General features: G+C 50.3%; 1 protein-coding gene across 3 annotated transcripts; it reads left to right on the forward strand.

Moving 5' to 3' along the window:
* rfwd3 (ring finger and WD repeat domain 3) lies at nucleotides 1–19,075 on the forward strand. 3 transcript variants are annotated; one of them, XM_061222186.1, is made up of 13 exons: nucleotides 1–134; nucleotides 1,184–1,479; nucleotides 2,310–2,557; nucleotides 3,710–3,768; nucleotides 4,571–4,759; nucleotides 7,036–7,127; nucleotides 7,256–7,370; nucleotides 7,600–7,828; nucleotides 8,624–8,774; nucleotides 10,072–10,248; nucleotides 11,111–11,325; nucleotides 11,639–11,853; nucleotides 17,328–19,075. In XM_061222186.1, the coding sequence occupies exons 2-13, from the start codon at nucleotides 1,214–1,216 to the stop codon at nucleotides 17,469–17,471; spliced, it is 2,100 nt and encodes a 699-aa protein (XP_061078170.1). In that variant the 5' UTR covers nucleotides 1–134; nucleotides 1,184–1,213; the 3' UTR covers nucleotides 17,472–19,075. The 3 variants fall into 3 exon arrangements, with proteins under 3 accessions (XP_061078170.1, XP_061078169.1, XP_061078171.1); XM_061222185.1 differs by lacking the exon at nucleotides 1–134 and adding an exon at nucleotides 388–658; XM_061222187.1 differs by lacking the exon at nucleotides 1–134 and adding an exon at nucleotides 388–658 and having other exon boundaries at nucleotides 1,207–1,479.
* Nucleotides 19,076–20,301: the final 1,226 nt, after the last annotated feature.

Raw genomic sequence — 20,301 nt, forward strand, 5'->3', positions numbered from 1 at the left:
AGGAAAGTGATTGGTGGAACGGTAGAATTCAATTACAACATTACATAGCACTATTACATTTACTTAATTCTTTTTCATAATCCAACCTCCAGTTTTTTTTTTTTTACCAGTAGAGACTTCACACCAGTCGAAAGGTATGTTTGGTGCATGGATAAAATGATAAAAAGATAGATGTTTAGCTAGCTGGCTAACTTGGCGATTTAACATTAGCTAACCTGGGCTAGCTGTCCGTAATTTTCTTATTCGTTGTTTGCTGGTATTTGTTTGATCGAGTCGTTGACAGTAACGAGATAATTTGCCTCACTGCCATCTTTATAACGTTATAGCCGCTGTTTATTTAAGAGGGGCCTGTACTGTGTGGTCTAGTGCTCCGCTTGCAAGGCGAGGTTAACCATGATGAACATGCTGTCTAAATGAACATTAGCTCTAGTGCAAGCAGTGTTAACTTACAAACGTAGCTAGCTAGCCTAAATAAGTTTTCTATCGAGCGGTGGTCAATGTTAGTCGCCAAGCTAACGTTACCGTTACTTCATTAATAACTTAGTTAGGGAGCTATATGTCTTGGTTAGGTCATCCAAGCTCGCTAGCTGACCATACTGCTAAATGAGATCTGTCTGCATCTTCGCTAACGTTATGTTAAGTTAGCTAGTTGTGCAAGGTAATGGTAACTTTAGCCCAGCTACCTTAAGTTGGACAGATTTTTCTTATCGCAATGTTAGCGAGGAAAGCTAGCCAACTAGCTTGGAAAATAGTTTCAATAGTTACATTTGTTACTAAATCAGCTAGCTAGCTTGCTCAAGTTAAATAACGTTTTGGGACATGTTTTGTATTTGTACTTTCAGCCAACAATTAAGCGAACTAGCTATCTATCTTTAGTTTGCATGCTTGAATTGCAATAAGTTGTGTCGTCCGACGTAACTGGAATACTGTAAGTTGTCAAGCTAACTATAGCCGCTGTAGGTAACTTAGCTAGCTGGCTAACACAGTTTAGTTTGAGCTTTATCAGACGTGAGCCACAGCAATTTAGCTATGTTGGTATTTGACAAGGCGCGTTTCTGTTCGCTGTACAAGTACGGCACAGTACATCTGTCTCTTCCAATGTACTATCGCTAGCTAGCCAGCAACTTGGCTAACGTAACGCTAGCTGTCGGCCATTGTTGATACTGTTGACTCCCAATTTCAGCGGCTGTCCTCCCCGCTTAAAAGGGAACCAATGGAGGACATGGAAGTGGACCTGTTGCTGGGGGGCACAGAGACCGTGACCGGAGACGGTGGTGCGCAGTTGCCCATCCTAATCCCCGACTCTGACAGCAGCACTGACGTGGAGGAGAATGAGGAGGCAGAAGTCGAGCCTTCGGACCCTCCGCACCCTCCGCGGCTGCTGATGAGTGCCTGGGCCTTCAGTCAGGGGATGGAGCCGGGGCCGAGGACGGCACCGGCTCCCAGCGCCCCACGGGCAATCAGAAGACGGGCTGCAAGGTACTGTATGATGGGGACAGGCCAGGATCTAGCTGCCTCGTCCATAACATACCAGAATACCATATCAAACCCACAGGGGCGGCCTGTAGCGTAGTGGTTAAAGTAAATGACTGGGAAGGTTGGTGGTTCGAATCCCAGTGTAGTAGATCTGCACAGCCGTTGGGCCCTTGAGCAAGGCCCGTAACCCTGCATTGCTACAGGGGAGGATTGTCTAATCAACTGTACGTCGCTCTGGATGAGAGTGTCTGCCAAATGCCAATAATGTAATATAACATTTATAACTATAAAAATAACAGTATGTACAAGGTATTATGAAATTGGAAGCCAAGATGCCCATTTGGTGGAAATAGGAACTGAACCCTGGTTGAGAATCGGTGCATTACATTACATTACATTAATGGCATTTGGCAGACGCTCTTATCCAGAGCGACTTACAACAAAGTGCATACCCATAACCAGGGATAAGTGCGCATCATTACATTACATTACATCACCAAATGGTCATTGCATCACAAAGTCATGTTGTGTTGATGTATTCCTGAATAGTCAAGTCGTAACACTACACATGGTTTGGGTTTTCTGGCTACAGCTGATCGGGAAGGAAAACAGGGAAAGTTATTGATGTGATTTCATGGCTAGCTGTAACTGTACTTATTATAGCCACAAGAAGATCCACACAGCTGTCGGGCCCTTGAGCCAAGGCGCTTAACCCCACATTGGTTCGGGGGGGGGGGGGGGGGAGGATCGTCCCCTGCTTAGTCTTATCGACTGTAAGTCGCTTTGGATAAAAGCGTCAGCCTAAATAACTGTACTCGGTCTCTGTGCCGCAGGCCGGGTCCTCGTCTTCGCTTCTCCACGCAGCCCTCCCTCGCCCCCAGCCGCCCGCTGGACTTCCTGCTCCGGGTGCCTTCGGCCGTCGCCGTGGCGCCGGCCTTCGGGAACGCCCCGCCGGTCAGCGAGTCGGAGGACGAGGACGAAGCTCCGGCCCCGGCCAGCCCCCTCCTCCTCGCTCCCCTGTCGGACCTCGGCCCGAGCGCCCCGGGAGGGCCCGCGCCGCCCCCGGACCCCGCTGCTGCAGGTAAACGCTCCTCCCTGTCCGTCGCGCTTGTCCTGGGTGGCGTCGTGTGTTAAGGTGCGTGACTGGGGACCCCGCAAAGGTCGGCGGTTTCGATCCCCGGTGTAGCCACAACAAGGCCCTTCGCCCTGCATTCCTCCAGGGGAGCATTGTCTCCTGCTTAGTCTGATCAACTGTAAATCACTTTGGGTAAAAGCGTCAGCCAAATGACATGTAATGTAATGTTGACCACCTGTTGAAATAAGTGTACTCTAATGTCATTTATTTTGCATACATTTTATATTTTTACCAATTTTTTTTAGCTAATTAAAAAAAAAATAAATAATAATAATAAAAAAAAAAATATATATATATATACATATATATATATATATATATATATATATATATATATATATATATATATATTCTTTTCTGCGTGACTTAACTTTCTAACTGTACCTCTGCTATTGTGGTAACCTGAATTTCCCTATGTGGGGACAATGAAAGGCCATTTATTCTAAGTTATATCTGATTGGGCATTATGAGGAGTTGACAATGATTTTACTGAGCGAATGCACCTGGTATGAGTAAAGGTTTGAGTTCAGCCAACTGTGCTGACTTGGGGTGAAGGCTCGTGGGTCGAATAATTTATGTTCGTCTTACACAAGAGCACACGTGTGCACACTTTCGGACATGTTGTAGGCAACAAGTTGGCCACATCCTGTCCAAAATGGGTCAAATGGCAAGCATTATGCTGTTTTAATTGATTAATTATTATTAATTTTTATTATTTACTCAGCTAAGATTTTAAACTGTTTTAAATGCTGAAAGAACAATATTCTAATTCCCATTACAAGAGGATTTTGTGTTTGTCTTTTGGAGACTACGTATTATACACAGTCAACATGGCAATTGACGTTTTTGTAATTATTTGACAAAATAATTACGTGTCTCTCAATGTGGAAATATCGTCATGTTTATTTTGACGCTTTTTAGGGAGAACAAAAAATGGATTGCGTAGAGTCTTTTGAGATCTGACCTATATCTATAGCTAAGGGTGTTGTTCTGTCCTTCGAGTCATCGGCTCTGTGGTTTTCCATTGTCCCTGGTCCTGGATGGGTTGTTCTCTGAAAGGCTCTGATTATGGGATCTGATTATTTGTGTTTTATGCAGATCACGTTGTCGCCGTGGTGACGGAGAGGTCGGCACCCATAGCTGCGAAACAGCCTGAGGTACCCCTGCTAGCTGCCAATGGAAACCCCTTATGTTTTTATTAACCTGAACTGTGTTTCTCTGCATGCTCCTTTTCAGCTTTTCTACTTTAGTAAAGGGGCGATATTGGCTCAGGCAGTAAGAGCAGTTGTCTGGCAGTCTAAGGTTTGCCAGTTCGATCCCCCGCCCGGGCTGTGTTGAACTGTCCCTGAGCAAGACACCGAACCCTTAAATGCTCCTGACGAGCTGGTTGGTGCCTTGCATGGCAGCCAATCGCCGTTGGGGTGCGAGTGCGTGTATGAGTGGGTGAATGAGAAGCATCAATTGCACAGCGCTTTGGATAAAGGCGCTATATAAATGCCAGCTATTTACCATTTACTTTCGGTGAGAGGGTGATATTTATGATAGTTTATTTATTAAAGTTTTACTCAGATTTTATTTATTTCTTTATAAATTCAAATGTATAAATTCAGTGTCTTGGTTATATGGTTTCAATGAGTCAAGGATGACCAATTGCAACCTTTCGTTTTATGCTAATGCAATGGGGGTGGGGGGGGGGAGAGAGACATTCCACTATTGACAGTATTCTGTATACTGATGCTTATTTATACTTGGCCAAATATGTTCTCATGAAATGCATATATACAAGACTGTGCTGTAAAATGACCTATGCGCTCAACATCACATGAGTTTGTGGTCAGTAGTTCTGACCCGTTAGTTCCCCAAATGTCCCGTGACATAATTTAACCTGAATTCAGACCGACATCATGTATATTGCGTGGATACCGTAATCTCCCCTTTCCTTCGCCTGCACTGGCCCAGCTGGCCCTCAGAGCGCCCCCTGCTGGTGCCGATAAGGAAGACGAGGGAGAGGGCGAGACGTGCTCCATCTGCTTCGAGTCCTGGACCACCACGGGGGAGCACCGCCTGGCCACCCTGCGCTGTGGCCACCTCTTTGGGTTCAAGTGCATCGAACGCTGGCTACGAGGGGACGGAGCCAAATGTCCGCAGGTGAGCCTTCATTCCTGATTATTATTTTCAGCCTGATGCTTTTATCCAAAAGGGGACTTGCTGTTGTTGATTAAGCAGGGGCCAGTCCCCCCCCGGAGCTATGTGGGTTTAAGGGCCCAGTTGGCTCATGGGGTAAGAGCAGTCGGAGGGTTGCCAGTTCGATTCCGCCCTGGGCGTGTCGAAGTGACCCTGAGCGAGGCTCAAACGAGCTGGTTGGTGCCTTGCATGGCAGCCAATCGCTGTTGGTGTGTGAGTGTGTGTGTGATTGGGTGAATTGTACTGTGCTTTGGATAAAAGGCACTATATAAGTGCAAACGTTTACCATTTACCAACAGCTGCACTCAACTTATTGTGCATGGGTTCCACACGGGTTCTCTAGGGTTTGCGGTGCAAATCTTACGTCGCTCCAGATGAGTTGGGGTAGTGAACAATACAACAGACTTTCGACAGACTTTCATAATTTTCCATCATTTTGGAATGCGTTGTTTACATGATTTGTACGATAAGTCGGGACCACTCGTAAGAGAATTTTACTTTCGAAAAAAATTCAACAAGCGATTGCAGAATGTGCCAAGTTCTCGAGTCACTCTACCAGCGATTGAAGAGCAAATCTGTTCATACGAGTAGTTCTTGCAAGAGGCCCATTGACCAAATAAGTTACATATTCCAAGCCAAAGTAAATTAGTGCGACCATTTCGTAAGTTTAATGTCAGCCAGACTATGAACAATATGTTGAAAGATTAAAGTTCTGCTGATAGCGGTGTCGAGGGAAAAGAATGTTTCGCAGGATGATCTAGGCCTCCGCTTCTGTTTGTTCATAGTTATTCTGAGCCAGTGGGCATTTGCCAGTTAGCGTTAAAAGAAGAATTATTTCAGCCCAGCCTGAAATTCCACAGCAACGGTGCCGCTATGCAAAAAAACAGAGCCTTTATTGTATTTCAGGACCTGAAAGACTGAAACTTACTTTGTGGTGTTATGAAAGAAGCAAATAATATGAGTAACTTTGCTATAAACTGTAAGTGAATGAGGACTGGGCATTGGAAGCTGATGTCACAGGCAAACCTGAGCAGGGTTGAAGTGACTGCATGTCTTCAGCATATTGCCAGTTTAAAATGCTTGAAGGTGTCCATAGCAAGGGCTAACTACAGCTGTGTAACTGCTATTTTAGTGGTCTCTTCCAAGAGTGGCGTCTTGACAGAACAAATTACACTGAACCGTGCAAAAGAGCCATCAAGTCCGAGAGTATCGGAAATGTTCCATCGCTTTGGTGAGCAGCATAAAATCAAAGCAAAGCATTTAAAAACATTAAACATGAAAAGTAAACCCTATCTAAGTTGAATTCCAATAACACAAATTTCCTCATGGAGAAATTTGATCAGATACAGAGCTGTTTGCAATGTGGCTGTAGTACATATGTGGAAGCTTGTGTCATAATAACATGTGACCTTGACGGGTAAAAAGTCTCACGGTCAATGGTCAACGCCCTTCGATCCAACCGCTAACGAGTTTCGTTTGACGCAAAACCTGGTGGCGGTGGTGCCGTCTTAGGTTTCAGAGCTTAAAGAGCACTTGACCTGGTTCGGCTAGTTCGAGTGCCGTTTCCAGCTCGGAGAGGACGGCTGGTTTGAGTGACAGCCTGCTGGAGAACGCAGCTCAGAGAGGGTGGCTGGTTTGAGTGACAGCCTGCTGGAGAACGCAGCTCCTCTCTTGGGAGGAAGTGGAGCTCCAGCTGCGGTGATTAGCGCTGTGTGTCGATTTCACCTCCAATAGAGAATATGACGATGATCGGCTGTGGTGTTAACTAGCCTTACTGTGCATTTCTGTGGGTTTCAGTGTGTAATATTGCGTTACATTATTGGCATTTGGCATATATATGGCATATTAGCAGACGAAGCAGGAGACAATCCTCCCCTGGGACAATGCAGGGTGAAGGGCCTTGCTCAAGGGCCCAACGGCTGTGCGGATCTTATTGTGGCTACGGTGGGATTAGAACCACCGACCTTGCTTGTCCCAGGCATTTACCCTTAACCACTACGCTACAGGCCGCCCAATATGCGTTTCAATGCCTTTCAGTGCTGCTGAGTGTCTCAGTGCGTGTTGTGTGTCTCAGTGCGTGTTGTGTGTCTCAGTGCGTGCTGTGTGTCTCAGTGCGTGCTGTGTGTCTCAGTGCGTGCTGTGTGTCTCAGTGCGTGCTGTGTGTCTCAGTGCGTGCTGTGTGTTGGTCCTCCCGGTGCCAGAATGCCTGTGCTTTATCGACTCTCGCTGTGTGTCTGCAGTGCAACAAGAAGGCCAAGAAGTCAGACATCGTCCCGCTGTACGCACGCAAACTCCGGGCGCTTGACAACAGCGAGCAGGAGAGCATGAGAAGGTAGGAGGTGTGTGTCTGTGTGTCTGTGTGTGTCTCTGTGTGTGTGGCTGCGTGTGTTTGTGTGTTAACCCTTGGCCAGGTCCTGTCCCTGATTGTGAAGTGTGAGCATGTTAACCCCGTGTGCGCAGGTCTCTGCAGCTGGAACACGAGCTGCGCAGGAAGGCAGAGCTGGAGTCTGCGCAGTGCCGGCTGCAGCTGCAGGTGCTGACGGACGAGTGCGGGAAACTGCGCAAACAGCTGCAGGTACGCAGCACCAGAGAACTGTAGCCTGTAGCCTTGTGGCCTGTAGCCTGTGGCGGTTCAAACCCCTGGTGTAGCCACGATAAGATTGGCACAGCTGTTGGGCCCCAACACCACACTGCTCCAGGGTGGGGATTGTCCCCAGCTTGGTCTAACCAACTGTAAGTTGCTTTGGTTAAAAGTGTCAGCTAAACACAGAATTCGTTTTTTTTTTGTTTTTTTTTCTTCCCAGGAGCTGAAGACGCTGATGGCCCAGCCTGGCTGTGGCCTCTCCCAGCCCTCCGGGGGGGGGCCCGCTCTGGGGCTGTCCCAGAGACAGGACGGCGCTCCGGGACGCCACTACGCCTTCGCCAAGGCGGTGCTGGTGTCACAGACGGGCGGGTGCAGGGTGATGTCGTACTGCGAGCCTCTCAGCTGCCTGCTGGTCTCCCAGCCCTCCCCCCAGGCCACCCTCGTACCCGGTGTGTCACGCTCCGACACGCTCCGACACGCCCCGACACGCTCCGACACGCTCCGACACGCTCCGACACGCCCCGACACGCCCCGACACGCCCCGACACGCCCCGACACGCTCCGACACGCTCCGACACGCCCCGACACGCTCCGACACGCCCCGACACGCCCCGACACACCCCGACACGCTCCGACACGCCCCGACACGCTCCGACACGCGCTCTTCGTCCCTCTCTCTTCTGCGTTTAATTTCAGGTCCCGGTGTCCGGAAGACGACGTTTGTGTGCCAAAAACAATCTCTATCCAGTATTTACATGTCTTTATCTTCTTGTTTAAAGGTCCCGTATTGTACACCTTTCCAGTGTTTTAAAGATGCTTAATCTCCTTTTTGCTTAGTAAAATGGTACTGAGGGGGGATTTTGGAGTGAACGCCAGGCGATTCTTCAGTGTGAGTTCGGCTAGCAGAACGAGGGGGCATGATGGAAATTGGCAAAGGATACATTCCTCAGATATTAGGAAGTATTTTTTCACACAGTAGTCACTGTGTGGAATAGCTTGCCAGGTCATGTAGTGGAGGCAGAAACCCTGGGGGTTTTCAAGACCAGGTATGATACCATTTAGCTTTTTTTTTGTGTGTCGCAGTTGTCTGGGCAGGTTGGGCAGCATGTAGGCTGGTGGTTAAGGTATAAGAATGGGACTCGGGGGGATTGGCCCCCGTTTAGTCTAATCAACTGTATGTTGCTTTGGATGAAAGCGTCAGGCAAATAGCTTATTATTGTTATTATTATGATTATGATGAATAGGTTGCGGGGTGAAGAAGATCAGTGCGGTGGACCTGAAGGCCTTTCAGTACGTGCCCATCCACGCCAAGCAGATCCGGGGCCTGGCCTTCAGCAGACAGCCTGACAGCCTGCTCCTCTCCGCAGCACTGGACAACACGCTCAAACTCACCAGGTACCCCACACCTGAGAGCCCCACCTGCTACCCCACAACATGCTCAAACTCTCCAGGTACCCCACACCTGAGAGCCCCACCTGCTACCCCACAACACGCTCAAACTCTCCAGGTACCCCACACATGAGAGCCCTACCTGCTACCCCACAACATGCTCAAACTCTCCAGGTACCCCACACCTGAGAGCCCCACCTGCTACCCCACAACACGCTCAAACTCTCCAGGTACCCCACACCTGAGAGCCCCACCTGCTACCCCACAACACGCTCAAACTCACCAGGTACCCCACACCTGAGAGCCCCACCTGCTACCCCACAACACGCTCAAACTCACCAGGTACCCCACACGTGAGAGCCCTCCCTGCTACCCCACAACATGCTCAAACTCTCCAGCTACCCCACACCTGAGAGTCTGTCTGCATGGGCGTGTGCGTACGTGCGTGCGTGTAGATGTGTGTGTGATTACACTGCTGAGAGGGAACAGCATGATGTGTAGATGTGTCACTGGCTCGAGCGGGGTTTCCGTCCAACCGTTTTTATGCAAATTTAGAATTTGCGCATCAGTGAACCGGAGTGCCAACGGCTGAAATGTCGGAAAACAAAAACAAACAAACAAACAAACAAACTGCGAAACATTGCAAATTACACTCGGCCGAGGTGGATGAGCTGGAGTATCGATAAAGAGAAGATGCGATAAAGAGTGATGGAAATAGATCGCAGACGCATCATAATTTATTCTGAAAATAAGAGTTGAATGATTTTGCTCCAGAAAGCCAGAAAAGGAGCAGCTGGTCCCAGCTGGTCCTCTTTTGGTTGCATAATCCTCAGAGTATTCGTATAACAGTGGTTGATGGGAACACACACTGATTTGCATTTTCTTTTGCCAACTTTTCTAAAATTTGTTTAACGACTGTGAAACATCTGGGTGGAAACTTCTCTTCAGTGGGTGTGAGAGCTGCTCAGGTGGAACCGTGAGATCTATAGATGGTGACATGGCGTGGTGGAGCAGTGAGATGGTGGAACAGGGAGATGTTGAGATGGTTGAACTGTGAGATATTGACATGGTGGAACAGTGAGATGTACAGATGTGCTGCTGCAGGCTCACAGCTGACTGTGTGTGTCTGTGTCTGTGTGTGTCTGTGTGTGTGTATCTGTCTGTATCTGTCTGTATCTGTCTGTATCTGTCTGTGTGTGTCTGTGTGTGTGTGTCTGTGTGTGTCTGTGTCTGTGTCTGTGTCTGTGTCTGTGTCTGTGTCTGTGTCTGTGTCTGTGTCTGTCTCTGTGTGTGTCTTCTGCAGCTTGCTGACCAACACGGTGGTGCAGACGTACAACGCAGGCCGGCCTGTGTGGAGTTGCTGCTGGTGCCTGGACAACCGCAACTACGTCTACGCCGGGCTGAATAACGGCTCTGTGCTGCTCTACGACACCCGCGACACCAGCACCCACGTCCAGGAGCTCACCCCCCAGGGCTCCAGGTGAGGGGTGGGGTCCCCGCGTTTATCACATTACATTTTACATTTATCTCTTTGGTACTCCTGTGACATCACAAAGTTACCGAACATAACACCACGGAGCAGGATTAGCTGGATAAATTCACCAAGTAAAAACCATCAAGTTTTGCCTTCGGTCCATGTTCCTGTTTTGGAAGGGTTCCCGGGTTTACTCTGTGAACTAATCCCGTAATATAACCCCCTGGTCTGAGCTAAAGCACCACAGGACAAGATTTGGTGGAAGGATCACACATTTCCAGTTCAATATAATTGCTCTTTAATTCTTGTATGCTTTGTGTGTGCTATGCTGTGCTTTTGTAGCTGTTGGGGTTTACAGGTTACAGGCAATGACCACGCTTTTATCGGGGGAATTGACTATGTTGGGAGAGAAGCTGACTTATGCCCGGCTGGCAAAATGAAATTCAGAAGACGTGCATGTAAATGGACTGCGTTTATATATCGCTTTTATCCAAAGCGCTTTACAATGAAGGTTGCCAGTTCGATCCCCTACTCTGGGTGTGTCAAAGTGTCCCTGAGCAAGACGCCTAGCCCCCAATTGCTCCTGACGAGCTGATAGGCTGCCATGCAAGGTACTAATCACAGTGTGAGTGTGTGAGAGCCAATTGTATCAATTGCTCTCCTCTTGCCTGAGCTGACATGACTGACCTTTGATCTCGCTGTCCTCTTCCCTCCTGAGCTGATGTGACCCTTGACCTTTGACCTGTGCCCCCAGGTGCCCGGTGGCCTTGCTCTCTCCTTGCCTGAGCTGACGTGACTGACCTTTGACCTCGCTGTCCTCTTCCCTCCCGAGCTGATGTGACCCTTGACCTTTGACCTGTGCCCCCAGGTGCCCGGTGGCCTCGCTGTCCTACGTGCCGCGCGCCGCCTCCAGCACCTTCCCCTGCGGCGGTCTGATCGCCGGCTCGCTGGACGGCGGCTGCTTCTGGGAGCAGGTGGACGAGCTGACGTACCGGCCGCACGTGCTGCCGCTGGAGACGGGCGGCTGCACCGACATCCAGGTGGAGCCGGAGAGCCGGCACTGCCTGGTCACCTACCGGCCAGGTACGCCCCCTGCCCGTGCCTCAGCTCTCCTCCCGTCGGGCTTCCTCTGCGATGGGGTTGCCGGTCGTTCAGTATGGTCTAGTGCAGCGCTGCTCAGCTCCACGTCCTCAAGCCTTCCAAAGTTAAGACACTTCGGACAGCTGAACTCCTGCTTTTTGAACCTGGCGAGTGCCGTTCCTTCCAGGGTGTCAGGTTGGCTTGTAGGCTTGGGGCGTGGAGCTTTCAGACGGGGACTCGGCCGTCGTTGGACGCCGCTCTGGATGAGAGCGTCTGCCGGGTGCCTTGTAATGTAATGCAGCCTCTCCCTCCGCAGGCCGCTCGAACCCGCTGCTGCGCTGCGTGCTGATGGAGCTGAGCCGCGCGCCCCAGGACTCGGCCCGCCCCCCGGCCTGCTCCTGCCTCCCCGTGCAGACCTTCAGCGCCGGGCCCTCCTGCAAACTGCTCACCAAGAGCGCCGTGTTCCCCAGCCCCGCCCGGGACCACTCCACACTGGTGTGTGCCGGAGACGAGGCCTCCCACTCCACCATGGTGAGGGGTGAGGGGGGGGGGGCAGAGGGTAACATTGTTTGGAGTATAGAGGGGCGGTAGAGGGTAACCTTGTTTGGGATATGGGGCAGTAGAGGGTATCCTCGTTTGGGGTATAGAGGGGCAGTAGAGGGTAACCTCGTTTGGGGTATAGAGGGGCGATAGAGGGTAACCTTGTTTGGGGTATAGAGGCGGTAGAGGGTAACCTTGTTTGGGGTATAGAGGCGGTAGAGGGTAACCTCGTTTGGGGTATAGAGGGGCGGTAGAGGGTAACCTTGTTTGGGGTATGGGGCAGTAGAGGGTAACCTTGTTTGGGGTATGGGGCAGTAGAGGGTAACCTCGTTTGGGGTATGGGGCAGTAGAGGGTAACCTCGTTTGGGGTATGGGGCAGTAGAGGGTAACCTTGTTTGGGGTATGGGGCAGTAGAGGGTAACCTCGTTTGGGGTATGGGGCAGTAGAGGGTAACCTCGTTTGGGGTATAGAGGGGAGATAGAGGGTAACCTTGTTTGGGGTATAGAGGCGGTAGAGGGTAACCTTGTTTGGGGTATAGAGGCGGTAGAGGGTAACCTCGTTTGGGGTATAGAGGGGCGGTAGAGGGTAACCTTGTTTGGGGTATGGGGCAGTAGAGGGTAACCTTGTTTGGGGTATGGGGCAGTAGAGGGTAACCTCGTTTAAGGTATGGGGCAGTAGAGGGTAACCTCGTTTGGGGTATGGGGCAGTAGAGGGTAACCTTGTTTGGGGTATGGGGCAGTAGAGGGTAACCTTGTTTGGGGTATGGGGCAGTAGAGGGAAACCTCGTTTAAGGTATGGGGCAGTAGAGGGTAACCTCGTTTGGGGTATGGGGCAGTAGAGGGTAACCTTGTTTGGGGTATGGGGCAGTAGAGGGTAACCTCGTTTGGGGTATGGGGCAGTAGAGGGTAACCTCGTTTGGGGTATAGAGGGGCGATAGAGGGTAACCTTGTTTGGGGTATAGAGGCGGTAGAGGGTAACCTTGTTTGGGGTATAGAGGCGGTAGAGGGTAACCTCGTTTGGGGTATAGAGGGGCGGTAGAGGGTAACCTTGTTTGGGGTATGGGGCAGTAGAGGGTAACCTTGTTTGGGGTATGGGGCAGTAGAGGGTAACCTCGTTTAAGGTATGGGGCAGTAGAGGGTAACCTCGTTTGGGGTATGGGGCAGTAGAGGGTAACCTTGTTTGGGGTATGGGGCAGTAGAGGGTAACCTCGTTTGGGGTATGGGGCAGTAGAGGGTAACCTCGTTTGGGGTATGGGGCAGTAGAGGGTAACCTTGTTTGGGGTATGGGGCAGTAGAGGGTAACCTTGTTTGGGGTATGGGGCAGTAGAGGGTAACCTTGTTTGGGGTATGGGGCAGTAGAGGGTAACCTCGTTTGGGGTATAGAGGGGCGACAGAGGGTAACCTTCTTTGGGGTATAGAGGCGATAGAGGGTAACCTTGTTTGGGGTATGGGGCAGTAGAGGGTAACCTTGTTTGGGGTATAGAGGGGCGGTGGAGGGTAACCTCGTTTGGGGTATAGAGGGGCGACCGAGGGTAACCTTCTTTGGGGTATAGAGGCGATAGAGGGTAACCTTGTTTTGGGTATAGAGGCGATAGAGGGTAACCTCGTTTAAGGTATGGGGCAGTAGAGGGTAACCTCGTTTGGGGTATGGGGCAGTAGAGGGTAACCTCGTTTGGCGTATGGGGCAGTAGAGGGTAACTTCGTTTGGGGTATGGGGCAGTAGAGGGTAACCTTGTTTGGGGTATGGGGCAGTACAGGGTAACCTTGTTTGGGGTATAGAGGGGCGGTGGAGGGTAACCTCGTTTGGGGTATAGAGGGGCGACCGAGGGTAACCTTCTTTGGGGTATAGAGGCGATAGAGGGTAACCTTGTTTTGGGTATAGAGGCGATAGAGGGTAACCTTGTTTGGGGTATGGGGCAGTAGAGGGTAACCTCGTTTGGGGTATGGGGCAGTAGAGGGTAACCTCGTTTGGAGTATGGGGCAGTAGAGGGTAACCTTGTTTGGGGTATGGGGCAGTAGAGGGTAACCTCGTTTGGGGTATGGGGCAGTAGAGGGTAACCTCGTTTGGGGTATGGGGCAGTAGAGGGTAACCTCGTTTGGGGTATGGAGCAGTAGAGGGTAACCTTGTTTGGGGTATGGGGCAGTAGAGGGTAACCTTGTTTGGGGTATGGGGCAGTAGAGGGTAACCTTGTTTGGGGTATGGGGCAGTTGAGGGTAACCTTGTTTGGGGTATGGGGCAGTAGAGGGTAACCTCGTTTGGGGTATTGGGGGGGGGGGGTGTGTAGAGGGTAACCTTGTTTGGGGTATAGAGGGGCGGTAGAGGGTAACCTTGTTTGGGGTATAGAGGGGCGGTAGAGGGTAACCTCGTTTGGGGTATGGGGCGGCAGAGGGTAACCTCGTTTGGGGTATTGGGGGGGGGGGGGGGGGTAGAGGGTAACCTTGTTTGGGGTATAGAGGGGCAGTAGAGGGTAACCTCGTTTGGGGTATGGGGCAGTAGAGGGTAACCTTGTTTGGAGTATGGGGCAGTAGAGGGTAACCTCGTTTTGGGTATGGGGCAGTAGAGGGTAACCTTGTTTGGGGTATGGGGCAGTAGAGGGTAACCTTGTTTGGGGTATGGGGCAGTAGAGGGTAATCTCGTTTGGGGTATGGGGCAGTAGAGGGTAACCTCGTTTGGGGTATGGAGCAGTAGAGGGTAACCTCGTTTGGGGTATGGGGTAGTAGAGGGTAACCTCATTTGGGGTATGGGGCAGTAGAGGGTAACCTCGTTTGGGGTATGGAGCAGTAGAGGGTAACCTCGTTTGGGGTATGGGGTAGTAGAGGGTAACCTTGTTTGGGGTATGGGGCAGTAGAGGGTAACCTTATTTGGGGTATGGGGCAGTAGAGGGTAACCTTGTTTGGGGTATGGGGCAGTTGAGGGTAACCTTGTTTGGGGTATGGGGCAGTAGAGGGTAACCTCGTTTGGGGTATGGGCCGGTAGAGGGTAACCTCGTTTGGGGTATTGGGGGGGGGGGGGGGGTGTAGAGGGTAACCTTGTTTGGGGTATAAAGGGGCGGTAGAGGGTAACCTCGTTTGGGGTATGGGGCGGCAGAGGGTAACCTCGTTTGGGGTATGGGGCAGTAGAGGGTAACCTTGTTTGGGGTATAGAGGGGCGGTAGAGGGTAACCTCGTTTGGGGTATGGGGGGGGGTAGAGGGTATCCTCGTTTGGGGTATAGAGGGGCGGTACAGGGTAACCTCGTTTGGGGTATGGGGCGGCAGAGGGTAACCTCGTTTGGGGTATGGGGCAGTAGAGGGTAACCTTGTTTGGGGTCTAGAGGGGCGGTAGAGGGTAACCTTGTTTGGGGTATGGGGGGGGTAGAGGGTATCCTCGTTTGGGGTATAGAGGGGCGACAGAGGGTAACCTTCTTTGGGGTATAGAGGCGATAGAGGGTAACCTTGTTTTGGGTATAGAGGCGATAGAGGGTAACCTTGTTTGGGGTATGGGGCAGTAGAGGGTAACCTCGTTTGGGGTATGGGGCAGTAGAGGGTAACCTTGTTTGGGGTATGGGGCAGTTGAGGGTAACCTTGTTTGGGGTATGGGGCAGTAGAGGGTAACCTCGTTTTGGGTATGGGGCGGTAGAGGGTAACCTCGTTTGGGGTATGGGGTAGTAGAGGGTAACCTTGTTTGGGGTATGGGGCAGTAGAGGGTAACCTTATTTGGGGTATGGGGCAGTAGAGGGTAACCTTGTTTGGGGTATGGGGCAGTTGAGGGTAACCTTGTTTGGGGTATGGGGCAGTAGAGGGTAACCTCGTTTGGGGTATGGGGCGGTAGAGGGTAACCTCGTTTGGGGTATTGGGGGGGGGGGGGGGTGTAGAGGGTAACCTTGTTTGGGGTATAAAGGGGCGGTAGAGGGTAACCTCGTTTGGGGTATGGGGCGGCAGAGGGTAACCTCGTTTGGGGTATGGGGCAGTAGAGGGTAACCTTGTTTGGGGTATAGAGGGGCGGTAGAGGGTAACCTCGTTTGGGGTATGGGGGGGGGTAGAGGGTATCCTCGTTTGGGGTATAGAGGGGCGGTACAGGGTAACCTCGTTTGGGGTATGGGGCGGCAGAGGGTAACCTCGTTTGGGGTATGGGGCAGTAGAGGGTAACCTTGTTTGGGGTCTAGAGGGGCGGTAGAGGGTAACCTTGTTTGGGGTATGGGGGGGGTAGAGGGTATCCTCGTTTGGGGTATAGAGGGGCGACAGAGGGTAACCTTCTTTGGGGTATAGAGGCGATAGAGGGTAACCTTGTTTTGGGTATAGAGGCGATAGAGGGTAACCTTGTTTGGGGTATGGGGCAGTAGAGGGTAACCTCGTTTGGGGTATGGGGCAGTAGAGGGTAACCTTGTTTGGGGTATGGGGCAGTTGAGGGTAACCTTGTTTGGGGTATGGGGCAGTAGAGGGTAACCTCGTTTTGGGTATGGGGCGGTAGAGGGTAACCTCGTTTGGGGTATTGGGGGGGGGGGGGGGGGGGTGTAGAGGGTAACCTTGTTTGGGGTATAAAGGGGCGGTAGAGGGTAACCTCGTTTGGGGTATGGGGCGGCAGAGGGTAACCTCGTTTGGGGTATGGGGCAGTAGAGGGTAACCTTGTTTGGGGTATAGAGGGGCGGTAGAGGGTAACCTCGTTTGGGGTATGGGAGGGGGGTAGAGGGTATCCTCGTTTGGGGTATAGAGGGGCGGTAGAGGGTAACCTTGTTTGGGGTATAGAGGGGCGATAGAGGGTAATCTCGTTTGGGGTATTGAGGCGGTAGAGGGTAACCTCGTTTGGGGTATGGGGTGGTAGAGGATAGCCTTGTTTGGGGGTATAGAGGGGCATAGGGTATCCTTGTTTTTGGTATAGAGGGTTTATGGGGCCTTGTTTGGGGGTATAGAGGGGCATAGGGTATCCTTGTTTATGGTATAGGGGGTTTATTGGGCCTTGTTTGGGGCAGAGGGTAGCCTTGTTTGGGGTATAGGGGGGATAGGGAGGCAGAGGTTAGCCTTGACTGGGACCTGCAGGGTTGATGGTTCAATCTCTTGATGTTGCCTTGGTAAGATCCACACAGCTGTTGGGCCCTTGAGCAAGGCCCTTAACCCCACATTGCTCTGGGGGGCGGGGGGGATTGGCTTATTCTAACCAACTGTAAGTTGCTTGGGATAAAAGCGTCAGCTAAATGAGTGTCATGTAAAGTAAAGACAGCAGCCCCACTGTGTGGAGATCCCACTGCACAGCTGCTTCAGTGGGAAAAGAGGGCCCAGTCGACCTGACTCTGCTGCTGTTGCTGGGGGGGAGGGGGGGGTCTTCACGCCCCCACCCCTGTGAAGGGAACTCTGTATGTAATGAGAGCTGGCTCACAAAACCAACGGCACACTCTCTTCCATTCTCACTCTGTCTTTCCCTCTCCTACCTCCACTCTCCTGCTCTCCCCCGCCCCATCTCCTGCCTCCTGCCCCCCGCTCTCCCCCCCCAGGTGTGGGACGCCAGCACAGGGGCCTTGATCCAGAAGCTGCCTGCAGACCTCCCAGTGCTGGACATCTGCCCCTTCGAGGTGAACCAGGACAGCTACCTGGCCTCCCTGACGGAGAAGATGCTGAAGATCTATAAGTGGGAGTGAGCTGAACCCTGTGTGCCAGGCCCAGGAGGAGATGGACCGCAGGTAGAGCTGCAAGAGAGGCTGTCCTGCCCAATTTATTCACTTCTGTTCAGGGTGTCGCCAGCGCAGTGGAGCGCAGTGAGGTCGGACAGGTGCTGCCTTAAACAGTAATGTGTTCCTACTAACACAGACACACAGACACACGCTGCCTTCTGTGTGGGAGAATAAGTACTACTCAATGAAGCAGAAACTCGCCTTTCTTTTTGTGTCCGAAGAAATTCTCAAGCATTACCCGGGGCCCTGTCCATTTTTAACGTGGTGCAGTGTCCAACGTGACAGTGAAGTGTCTCTGAACTGAAACTGCGGGGCCAAAGACAGGTTTGGCATTCAGAGCGGTCTCCCTGTGTAACCGTCTGCAGTGGCCCGTATGTTGTGTAGAGGCCAGTACAGTTGGGAAAACATATGCAAAATTTCAGAGGCAGGTACTGTGGAGTCCCAGGTGCGGATAACACGACTATAGTGACGATTTTTGAGCCAAGAATCCATTTTTGGCAGCATTCACTATCCGATGCGTGGATTAATGGTCGGGCTGGGGGACAGACCGTGACAATAATTATCCAGTGCAATAACTATCTTCGCCACCATGTGGTGCATTTTCTCTTTACGGATACCTGATGCAGTGGTGAGCAATCCAAACTGCAGAAGCCACCAGACCCCACGCTTCTGGGGGGGAAAATGGTGGCTCTTATCTATTGGGTGTTGATTAGGGGAAAAAAAAGATGGCTGTTCTTTTTACTGCACGGATGATCTCGCTCAGCCCTAAAATGTTATGAGTATACGGTCACCCATTCTCCGGAAGATGCCATTTTTATCTTTCACCAGTGTCTTATGTGACATACTCTGCTTTAGAGTGCGCATGAAACGCATTTCATGTTGAAGAAAACTGAGCACTTTTTCCCCAGGTTTTTCGGTCTCCAGATGTGAAATCGGCAGTCGGTGCATTTTGACGCAACTTTGGCATTTCCGAAGTGTCACCGTCTGTAATTGGCACCCGCTTTATCGAGCCGCCTTCGACGGAGATTGCACTGTGACGATTCGTTCAGAGATCAAAGCTGGAATGTCAGAGGTATATGGAGAAAATGCGTCAACGCTGACGCTATCCTTGGACCGGCATCATGTAATGACAAACAAAGCATTTTAAGAAATGAGGAGTTTGTAAAAGCACAGAACACCACTGGCACAAACTGCTGCCCAAGAAACTATAGGCAGCCAAGATAAAAAAAATTTAAAAAAATTAAAAGCACTGGTTGCTTCGCAGTTTTTTTAATTTTTATACTCATCAGGGAGTTGACCATTTCGTGATCTTCTCACACTTGGTGTGAAACATTCTAACAAACATTAACAGGAACCTACCATGAAACGGCATATGTGTGTGACAGGGTGTCATTTTGGGGCACGGGAAAAATGTGATCTGTACGATGGGTTGACAATACTAAATACTGAAAATATACTTTAATTTTAAATAATGTTTCATTTGTTCTCGGGGATTTGCTGTACATATGTCTGTGTATTTTTGATATAACTGTTTGTGTACATTTGTTTCATAATAAAACATGTGACATTTGTCTTGGCTTAACATTATTGGCATGTGGCAGGTTAACACTATTCTTAACAATGGTTATGTGGACTATGTGATAAAGGGGGGACATTCATTTCTATAATTAAATTGGAGCCTACACACCAGGACTCAGTATAATTCTATCATATATTGGGTATTCACGAGTATCAAACAACATTTCGACCCATAGTTGATCTTCGTCAGGTCAGAATAAAAGTAACGATTTCTCCACCCATATACATAGGCTCATCGGTCAAACCATTGGATTGGCTCTGGGGATGAACCCCATGTTCTTATCAAATTCAGCCTGCACCCATGGCCTGAAGTGTTGTTCAAGGTACAATAGGTAATTTCGGACTTGTAACAGTCGAGAGGAATAGCAACAAAAAACGCCCTCAAACCACAACACTGTTTATCCCTCACCCTTCTCTGTAAATGCACTGATGTTGAAACACCATTGGCTGTGGCAATTAGAACCAATTTTCAACCTATGAGCTTGAATTATGGTACAGTTGTACAATGTTTGGGTACAGTGTCAGGCCGTCAACTGTACATTTTGCAACCCGAATTTAAGGACTGTAAACACAGGCAGAAGGGTGAGTCAACATGTCATTGAGCCTTTTTCAATGACAGGAAGGGATTTACAGTGGTCTTGTAACAATGCTTTAACACACATCTTCCCGATTACACCTTTAAATAATTGGCTGGGAAACGGACGTTGCGTTCAGCAGGAGATCCGTGTCTGCTCTGAGCAGTCGAGCGTCTGCCGTCTGTCTGCCAGCTGTGCATGCAGAGTTCTGTGGTGACGCACTGACTCCAGATCAGTTGGGACTGCCGTGAAGATGTGGAAGCCGGCTGCAGACACTTAAGAGAACAGAGGCTGCACCTGAGGTGAGTCAATAAGGACATTCCAAATCTGGTATGAAATCTTTTTTAAAGAAGTAAAAATGTACATTCATTTCAGCCCTTTATATAGACAGATACACTTGGAAGGCATGGTAAATTTAGATATTGATGAACACCTGCTTAGTCAGCCGAAAAAGGTCTTTAATACTTTATATTCTCCATTAGACATTTTAAGTCATTGGTCTGGGTACATCATTTTACAGCATTTTTCTTGTGTGTACATTTTCCTGTTAACATTGGTGTCGATGTAAAAAAAATGTTTTATCTTTCCAAAATGGACATAGTCTTAACTTAATGGAGACATTACAAATCAATTGCTGTATTCAC

This window comes from Conger conger, chromosome 15 (genome assembly GCF_963514075.1).
Source record: "Conger conger chromosome 15, fConCon1.1, whole genome shotgun sequence".
Taxonomy (NCBI): domain Eukaryota; kingdom Metazoa; phylum Chordata; class Actinopteri; order Anguilliformes; family Congridae; genus Conger; species Conger conger.